Source organism: Cottoperca gobio, unplaced genomic scaffold, assembly GCF_900634415.1.
Source record: "Cottoperca gobio unplaced genomic scaffold, fCotGob3.1 fCotGob3_89arrow_ctg1, whole genome shotgun sequence".
NCBI lineage: Eukaryota > Metazoa > Chordata > Actinopteri > Perciformes > Bovichtidae > Cottoperca > Cottoperca gobio.
This window is the reverse complement of record NW_021167074.1, coordinates 39,697-50,000: the sequence shown is the minus strand read 5'-3', so window position 1 is coordinate 50,000 and position 10,304 is coordinate 39,697. Positions and strand designations below refer to the sequence as shown.

Sequence of the window (10,304 nt, the reverse complement as noted above, 5' to 3'; positions counted from 1 at the left end):
CAGAAGGGAGTTTTTGAGGTGAAGTCCACCAACGGCGACACCTTCCTTGGGGGAGAGGACTTCGACCAGCACCTCCTCCAACACATTGTCAAAGAGTTCAAGAGGGAGGTAAATAATTCAAGTCCCCATGTTTAAATAAGCCTCTCACCCACAGAGCAGTCTGTATTTTCAGGTTTACATGTCGGTTATGGCTTGTCTCTTCAGTCTGGTGTGGATCTGATGAAAGACAACATGGGTCTTCAGAGAGTCCGAGAGGCTGCTGAGAAGGCCAAGTGTGAGCTTTCATCTTCACTGCAGGTACACAGAACCTAACCCTCATCGCCACTGACACAGGTGTCGAGTCAAAATACACATTCATGACTAGTTCATATTTATACCCATCTCCATCAGAAGTCACTAAAAACCTTTTGGCAGTCTGTCTGTTCTTCACTGATCTAAGATCATATTTCGCCTTGAACCCTGCTGACTGATGCACCAAATACAAGTCTTATAATCATTATAAGCCCATAGTGAAACATGCACAGGCTACGATACAGATATTGTGCCACCAAAAAGTAACAGGCAGGCTGCATCATATCTGAGGTACATACGTTTTTCTGACTGACAGCATTTATTGCTTATGCCTTTTAATTTGAATAGCTGAAATGAGAAAATTTGCACTTGGTACTGATGAATCGTATGATCAAGAAGACTCCTATAGCCTCGTTGAGTATTTTGTTAATCAATAAACAGGAAACAAAATGTAACTTGATTTATGGCTGCTATCTGGTCATTTTAAAGTTGTGTTTATTCCCTCTTCCAGACTGACATCAACCTTCCCTACCTCACCATGGATGCCTCTGGTCCAAAACATCTCAACATGAAGCTGACCCGCACTCAGTTTGAAGGCATCGTGGCTGACCTTATCCGACGCACCGTTGCTCCCTGTCAGAAGGCCATGCAGGACGCAGAGGTGTCCAAGGGAGACATAGGAGAGGTGCTACTTGTGGGAGGCATGAGCCGTATGCCCAAGGTACACAACACAGTTTGAGCATGCAAGTGTGGAATAAGGCACACCCAGCTACAGCTTGCTTAACTCGACAACCCAGCTGTATTCAAAGTAGGGCTGCAGCTATCGATTATGTTACCTGTAGCGATAAATGCGTATTTTAAGTAAGACTCCTGATATTGTCTTTTAAATGTCTCCTCATTGGGTCTTCTCCCTTTTCCAAAAAAGCTCTTTTAACACCTATGCCCAAAAAGCCTCAAAACTTCCGTCTGTACTTATTTGCTTATTTTGACTATAAAAAGGTCAAAAAATGTCCTGTGAATAAGTGCTTTTGCTAATGTTCCAACAATACCTGGAACATTCCATATCTGGCAGTTATTTACAATTTATTGCATGTTATGAGAGTGTAATAGCAGTTTAAAATGAAGAGTTTAGTGGTTTAGTGAACAAAAAACTCTGCAATTGTACATGAATAAGAGATTTGGCATGTTACATTTGAAGTTTGAAATGTATACAACTATTTCCAGTAAAAGTTTTGAGTCTTTTACTCTTAAATCTGCAAAAACAGGCCATAAAATGGAAAATATGTCCAGGCGTTTTTCCCCACACAGGGTAATTCTCTCCTCTCTGAGGTCACATGCAGAGGTCTTGGTGGTATTGCCAGTGACTGTTCCTGTCTGCCTGCAGACACAGGCCCACATCACAGTCCTCACACTTCTCACACTTGTGCTCCTCTTGCAGAGTTTAGAGCTTGAAATCGATAGTGTAGCCGTTCATGACAGCAGGCACAAAAAAAACTTTAGCCCCCACTTTGTTGGCTTGGCCTTGATGTACTGCTTGATGCTGAGCCTGGTCTTGGTACCAACCATCCTCTCATCCACTGCAAGGTGCTGTCTTGGGTGGTAGATGGCCTTGCAGTTCATGCATATCATTTCCAAGAGGTCTGACCCAGTGGAGGTGGTCATAATCCTCGGTGCCCATTTTCTGATAATTTTCCTAATTCTTCTGTGGGTCACTCGTATGAAGATTAGATCAAATGGCCATGAACTGTACAAATATTTTTTTATTCAATCTTTCTGTGCGGCCCGGTACCAAATGACCCGCCCCGCCCTTTGCGAAACAGAGGAGAAACGGCACAAAGCAAGCAGTAGACCGGGGGTGTCAAACTCGATCACAGAGAAAAGCTGGGACTTCGTTGAGAATGTTCAGAATGTGTCTCCTCAAGAAAATACTTAAATTGTCTCTTATAAAGTTTCCTGTGTGTTACGGAGCTTATTACATGTTCCATCTCCAGAGCTTTACAACACAGCACTTCCAGCTGTATGATGCAGTGATACACTGTCAGCTGCATCTTCTCCCGCATCCTAATCTGTTGTTTTCACCGCATCGCAGGCGCTCCATCTGTCGTCAGTTTGTCCCGGGGCAGTTTAATTTCATTCACACATTTAGATACTTTCTCAAATATGTATTTTCCCGTGGTTGTGCCATGCATTGATTTAATTACCAAAACCGGCGGGCCAGTTATGATAGACATATGATATTTTCTCACGGGCCGGATATAATTTCCTTGAGTTTGACACCCGTGCAGCAGACACTGAAACGTGCTCATGAATGAGATAAATAACGTAAGCGTTTAGTTTATTTAATAAAAGAGCACCTGTTCAATGAAACACTGATACCGCTATTAGTAATCGATGTTATACTTAAAAAATGCACGCATAAAGTTGCATTCAAATGTATTAATTATATGGCTCTCAATGAAATGCATAAAAAAAATATTTGGCTTTTATGGCTCCCCCAGCCAAAAAGCTTCCCGACCCCTGACCTAGGACAATCGGATCCCTTGCTGCAACGTATTTTTTATTTTATGGAATATGTGGATATGTTTATGAATACGGAGACGGAGATCAGCTCAAATGTTTATCAGCCTCCCAATTTATCTCATGGATTAATAATGCCTCCTGCAAACTTGTGAACTGTGAATCCTGGTCAAATCAATCACACTTCAAATTTGTATTCACCAGAAGCACGTGAAAACAACATTCCTCTGTCAGAGTGAGAGAGAGAGTGAGAGATTTTTTATTTAAAATTTAAAGGCGAATTAGCACCCCTTCTCAAAATGTTTATTGACTCTCTAGAACGGGGTACTTGCCACAAACCCTAACCTCTTAGACAAAGTAATGTTAATTTATAGCTAGGCACCTTACATGCTCGCTAATAACTTATTTGAAGAGTTGGTTTTCTGAGATTGAGCATGTTGCGGAAACAACATAGATTGACTTACTTACCAGAGTTAACTTGTATGCATCAGTTTTGGACAAATTTGTTCATGATACTAATCATTCATGATCTCCAGATTTATTCTATTTAAGAATCTAGCCAGCTGTCTTCATCTCTGTTTCTCTGCAGAGCATGTGCGATTGTCAGTAGACCCTTATAGCAGAACAAACCTGTACGGTAGGGGAGATTGTACACCCCTTTACCGATCGCAGATGATGTTCTCTGGGACAGATAATAAAATATATACACTTTGATAGCCGTTAATATACCTGGGTTGCCCACCCTTTTATATTCTGTGTGAAGAATATGGCACTTTGGAAAATTGCTGTACTAATAATCATTATTGCTGTTCAAGTATAACACTCGGTGTTTGTCTCTGCAGGTTCAACAAATGGTTAAGGACCTGTTCGGACGCGCGCCCAGCAAGTCCGTCAACCCTGATGAGGCCGTTGCCGTAGGAGCAGCCATCCAGGGTGGTGTTTTGGCCGGCGATGTCACTGATGTGCTGCTGTTGGACGTGACACCACTGTCTCTTGGTATTGAGACCCTGGGCGGAGTCTTCACCAAACTCATCAACAGGAACACTACAATTCCCACCAAGAAGAGTCAGGTACTGAAAGAAACGGTGCCGGTGTGAGAATTGATTTTGCTTTATAGTGAGCTATTTGACTCTTTCCATAACAAAAATAAAAAGCTGTTGGCAAGTGTAAACATGTGCTGAAGTACCTCTATGCTCCCTCCAGGTGTTCTCCACAGCAGCTGATGGACAGACTCAGGTAGAGATCAAGGTGTGTCAGGGAGAGAGAGAGATGGCTGCAGACAACAAGGTACTAGGTCAGTTCACTCTGGTGGGAATCCCCCCCGCCCCTCGCGGTGTTCCTCAGGTTGAGGTCACCTTCGACATTGACGCCAATGGCATCGTCCACGTCTCTGCCAAGGACAAGGGAACAGGCCGAGAACAGCAGAGTAAGTGTCATCTATTGGGCTGAAGATGCATTAACAACTTAAGCATTCTGTTCACATGATTGAATTCTCCATGCTAATGTTTATGCATGTAGCTATAACCACTGAGGACCATACGGTTATGTCTAGGGAATAGTCGATAAGCTTGGCAACAATGTTGTTCCACTACACTGAATATTTGGTTTTAATCCAAAGGTTTATTAATGAAATTGAAATTGGTTTTAGAACAGCATTTTGGGAGCTTGGCTCAATGTGTCTGAAATAACTCATTAGTTTCAATTTGCAGATATAAATGTCAAACTGCTGTATGTTGAGTGTCTCTCTGCACTGTCCTCAGTTGTGATCCAGTCATCAGGAGGTCTCAGTAAAGACGACATCGAGAACATGGTCAAGAATGCTGAGAAGTACGCAGAGGAGGACAGGAGGAGAAAGGTAAAGACTGGAAACAGTGAAGTGGATTAACACCGTAATAATGAGTCTATGCATTATAAAGTGGCAGTCCAGGTTGATTTGGCGATACCCTAGTTACAGTACACTGTATAGTACACTATATGGACAAAAGTATTGGGCCACCTACACATTACACCTCCAGGAGCTTTTATGACATCCCATTGCAAATTCATAGGCATTAATATGAAGTTGGTCCCCCTTTGCCGCTATAACAGCTCCCACTCTTCTGGAAGGCTTTCTACAACATTTTGGAGGGTGTCGAGGGTGTCTGTGCACGTTCATCCAGAAGAGCATTAGTGAGGTCAAACACTGTTGTGGGACGAGAGGGCCCGGCTCTCAATCTCTGTTCTAGTTCATCCCAAAGGTGTTTAATGGGGTTGAGGTCAGAGCTCTGTGCAGGACAGTCAAGTTCTTCCACACCAAACTCATCACACCGTGCCTTTATGGACCTTGCTTTGGGCACTGGGGCACAGTCATGTTGGAACATAACCCTTCTTCCCCAAACTTTCCACAAAGTTGGAAGCCTAGAATTGTCCAAAATGACTTGGTAAGATGAAGCATTAAGATTTCCCTTCACTGGAACTAAGAGGCCTCGGCCAACCCCAGAGAAACAACCCCATAGCATTATCTCTCCTCCACCAAACTTTACAGTCAGGCAGGTAACGTTCTCCTGGCATTCGCCAAGCTCGTCCATCAGACTGCCAGATAGAGAAGCGTGATTCGTCACTCCACAGAACATGTTTCCACTGCTCTAGAGTCCAGTGGCGCCGTGCTTTACACCATTCCAGCCGAAGCTTGGCATTGTGCTTGGTGATGTAAGGCTTGCATGCAGCTACTCGGCGACGGAAACCCATGCCATGAAGCTCCAGGCACACAGTTTTGGTGCTGACTCTGCAGTTATTGAGTCAGCAGAGCTTTGCCCGCTTTTACGGACTATGCGCCTCAGCACTCTGCGACCCGCTCTGTAACTTTACGTGGTCTGCCACTTTGTGGCTGAGTTGCTGTGGTTCCTAAACGTTTCCACTTTGCAATAATACCACTTGCAGTTGATCGTGGAATTCTATTACAGAACCACGTTCGAATTCAGTGAGCTCTTTAGAACGAGCCATTCTTTCACACATGTTTGTAAAGGCTACATGGCTAGGTGCTTGATTTTATACACCCACTGCAATGGGACTGAATGAAACCTGAATTCAATGGTTAAGACAAGTGGCCCAATACTTTTGTCCATATAGTGTATCTACTGAAATTGGCATGCTGACTGACTAGCCATGGCTTCCTGTCTTGTAATTGCACTTGTTCCTCTAGAGGTGATAGTGAGTCAGTGTATCACCAGTCTGCCCTCAGTACAGAGGGAGAAAAAGAACCGCTGCAATGACTAGCTTAATACAGCCGCTGAGCTTAGAGCGGTAACCAGCCCCGGAACACTGAGGAGCTTCAGTTAGCAATTAGGTTAGCAACAAACCCCAATGGTCTAATCCCGGGGAACTGCAAATTTTGTATTGCTGCCGTTACACAGGTCCAACGGCCTGCTGTGTATCCCGACGCTGGGGCAAACATTGCATTTATTTTATTTTTGTAAGAAAGATATGAGACAATTGTTGGCCTATTTTTATTTTTTTTTCATCATTCTGTGAGCAACCATGATCTGTTTAATGCTGCACACAGCATTAGTTTGCAAACTGCGAAAGTAGTTTGTTACCTGACTTGAGAAGTTGAAGGTTTGCAGCTCTTCATCTACCAGCTCACTATAGCTGCTCCTGACTCGTCATTACTCCCCGACATATTTCAAACTCATCTGCCGTCAAAGTGTTTTATAGATTGCATTTTTGATGGAACGATATCGTTCAGTGCTCACCGACAAGCATATTGCTTTTCCAGTTAAATAATTTTATTGTGGTGTTTGGCAGTAGGAAATGTTCAGTTTGCATTAGCAGTAACATATTATGGCGTCTTTGAAATCTACTTTCATCAGTGGGCCATAGGCTCAATCCACATTGTGTTTCCTCACGCAGTGACTGACGCCACGCCATTTATTTAAATAAAAATCTTTCAGATTATTGAAGTTTCAATCGTTCTACATATTAATTATCATTAACTGATTTTGTGCAGTGTGGTTTTAAACCTCATCTGATTGTGCATAGGACCGTGTGGAGGCCGTCAACATGGCTGAGGGTATCGTCCATGACACAGAATCCAAGATGGAGGAGTTCAAGGACCAGCTTCCTGCTGATGAGGTCAAATTTATATCTTTGTTTTTAGTGTACTCCGAAAGTTTGCGCTGAAAATGTTCTTGTTTGAAAAAAATGTAATTTTGTTAATTGAAATTTCTAGTTGTACTAAACCTTGCTTCATGGATGAAATTATTAAGATGTGTGGTAACATTTATCTAGTCGTCTGAAAGAATGATAGGGAAATAGAAGGGTCAACCACATAATGAGAAGTATCCTGCCAACATGGCCATAAATGCATAACACTGTCTGCATTATTATTATTATTATTATTATTATTATTATTGGTGATCCTCCAGAATGTACTGCTCATGTTTTTACACACGACCCAGCTTTATTCATTCATGTTTCCTCTCCTATCATCCACTCGCAGTGCACCAAGCTGAAGGAGGAGATCTCAAAGGTTAGGGATCTTCTGGCCAACAAGGACTCGGAGACGGGAGAGAACATCAAACAGGCGGCCACCAACCTGCAGCAGGCCTCACTTAAACTCTTTGAAATGGCCTACAAAAAGGTAGGAATGTGTGCAAAAAAAACACCTTCAGAGTAACTCTGTTCTGTAATTTCCAAATTATTCCTGAAGAAGCTTCCAGGAAAGAGCTTTGTAATTTTGTACTAAATTATGGGGAAAATGTGAATTTCCTAGTAAGAATTGCTCCATTTAAACTTTATACTTATTTAGGGTTGCAACTAACAAATACTTTATTAATCTGCAGACTAACTAATCGAGTAATTGTTTCATTTCTATTTATTTATTATGCTTGCCTGTAGACATTTTTGAATGTTCAGCAGACTTGATTTGAAAGAGACTCTGGGTTATACTAGCGATCATTTGTAAAAATAGTTTGGAACCAATTGTACACTGCCTTCATTTTAGTACCTATGATACCAAATTACACAATTCTTACTGACCTTATACATAAGTGTTAAAATGAACAGGTGTAAAATATAATGTTGGCAGCTTCAGTCTGACGTGCATGTTTCTTACCTCCTGAAGATGGCAGCAGAGCGGGACAGTGGCAGTAGTAGCAGCAGCGGCAGTAGCAGTAGCAGCAGCGGCAGTAGCAGCAGCGGTGGCAGCAGCGGCAGCAGCAGCGGCTCAAGCTCATCAGAAGGAGAGAAGAAAGAAGGCCAGCAGTAGATCTTTTCACTTGTGTCAGCGTGTTTCCATGACAACGGTGGACCGGGTGGGGAGGGTATCAATCTTGAGTAACGAGCTGTATCTTAGTCATTCTCACGATAATATATTATTCTACTGTGTTTTGGCAGTAAAATTCTCTTGTGAAAAGATAAATGTCAGTGTAGGCTCCTCCATGTCTGTTTGTAATTTACTTGTCTCAAAAACAATGTCATGTATGTTTATTTTTACAAAGCTGTTAATTTACATTCTGAGGCAAATTCTCTTTGTGTTCAAGACGTCATATAGGTTTCATGTTCTTTGGCTCCATCATCTGAAGCACTTCAGCTTGTTAATGGCTCTAAAAACTTTTTGTTCTTGTACCAGTTGAGCAGAGTTCAAAAGCTTGTACACTGTTTGAGTTTTGGTACAGAGGACAGCCCTACTCCGTCTACATCATGTAGATGCTCATAGCAATGTGGAAGTGGAAAGATATTGTATAAAAATCTTTAAATGTATTGGCCTTCTTATGTCAGAAACTTGTCACTTCTCCGTTGTCCTGGGTTCACTCGTAAAAGTTCTAAACCAATGCAGAACTTTGGAAATAAGATTTGGTTTAATTAATTAAACTTGATTCTTAATCTGTAAAATTGAATCTGCAGTACTCTGAGAATTATGATATATGATTTTTCATTTAACACAAGGCCTAAAGAGACTTGTTAGACCCTTGTGTTAAGTCCTCTGACATTTTTTTAAACGGGCTTGTTTAGGCCAGTGGATATCATTCTAAGGTAGCAGTGACTATTGGGGTTGAAGGACAGAAAATGGTGTGTGTGTGTGTGTGTGTGTGTAGATTAGATTAACCTTTAGTTTATTCGTCTCTTATTTGATGTAACTGAATGTAAATACATTCTTTTACAAGTTAAACTAGAAACAAGTGGATATGGATTTTGAAATTGCACAATAGAGGATAAGGCCTTAGTTTACTTCTCATTTCAGACAACGGAGGAAGAGTGAGGTGATTTATGAGCCTAGCAGAGGCATTCCCCTCCAGAAGGAAGTTTTGTTTCTGCCGTGAACTGCTCTATGTAATGTGGTAGTTGCTACATGCTTGCCTGATAGTGATCCATTGTGCTCTACATATGAAGGGGGCAATGAGGTAGCTTGTCGAATAGAGTTTGGGGGAAGGATTTGTTTTCCTTTTTTGGGGGGGAGGAGATCATATTACTGGAGTGAAAATTATGGGCCAAGATAACTTGCTGTCTTTTCTAATAAAAGTCTGAAATGACATTGGTTTGATAATGGTTGGTAGAATTAGTGCATGCATTTGTTTTTCTGTCTGATCATGTTAAAATTAAACTAAAAGGGCACATTATTGTAATCTGTACTTACATTTTGCAGATATAAACAAACTGCATTCGCCTCAGCCACACTGCGTTAAGTGCTAATTTACATGCTAACACTGAAATGAACAGTGGATCATAGTAGACATTTGTAATCAGCATGCTCTTAGCCCAATGCTGCACTCCAGGCATCTCGTGACTGATTAGGCAGGATCAGGGCAGCAGGCACAGCTAGGATTCATGATCCAGATGTAACTTTATCAGTGGCAACCTGCCACATGATAGACACAGAACCTCCGGGGATGACTCACAATGCTCTAGTTGGTTTATAAGGTAGAGATTCCTTACGGTTTGTGCTGGAAGCCAAATAAATACCATCCAGAGTTACCGTGTCATTATAAAATGTGTTTCAGAGGTGTTTGGGGCCAAGTATGATAATTTCAGCTTTGTCTGTTTAACATCAAAGAGTTGCAGGACATCCAAGTTTTTATGTCCTTAAGGCAGTGGTTTTCAAACGTTTTGTGGCCAAGGCACACCAAAGACCAATCCAAAATCTCAGGGCCAAATACCCTCTAACAGCGGTCCCCAACCTTTTTTGCGACACGGACCGGTTTCATGTAAGACAATATGTTCACGGATCGGCTTTCAAAGTGTGGTGGGATAAATATGACGAAATAAAATGAAAAGACCGCCATAAAAACAATTAAAAGTGCATAAAAAACTCAACCCTGAGCGTGTGTCCCTGCAACGAGCCAGTCCAATCTAGCGGTATAAATTCACCGTAGTCAGGTATCAGGTAGTGTGCAAACACGTAACAAAACTGTGACGTATGCGTGCGACCATGTTGGTTGGATAACAAATCAACAATGGCGTCTAAAGCGAACAACAACTCCGACGACTTCAAAGTATTTTGACTGGAATCCTCTGCAAAG

At 41.9% G+C, this 10,304-nt stretch overlaps 1 protein-coding gene across 1 annotated transcript in view; it reads left to right on the top strand.

The window, feature by feature from the left end:
- Positions 1-9,399, top strand: part of hspa9 (heat shock protein 9) — a 17,048-nt gene extending 7,649 nt beyond the window's left edge. The window contains exons 8-16 of the mRNA XM_029428435.1: positions 1-108; positions 205-297; positions 803-1,012; positions 3,651-3,878; positions 4,012-4,234; positions 4,569-4,663; positions 6,826-6,918; positions 7,286-7,426; positions 7,910-9,399. The exon at positions 1-108 is cut by the window's left edge and continues 55 nt beyond it. Of these exons, the coding sequence (XP_029284295.1) occupies positions 1-108; positions 205-297; positions 803-1,012; positions 3,651-3,878; positions 4,012-4,234; positions 4,569-4,663; positions 6,826-6,918; positions 7,286-7,426; positions 7,910-8,053 (1,335 nt within the window). The 3' untranslated portion in view covers positions 8,054-9,399. The remainder of the gene's footprint in view (positions 109-204; positions 298-802; positions 1,013-3,650; positions 3,879-4,011; positions 4,235-4,568; positions 4,664-6,825; positions 6,919-7,285; positions 7,427-7,909) is intronic.
- The last annotated feature ends 905 nt before the right edge of the window (positions 9,400-10,304 follow it).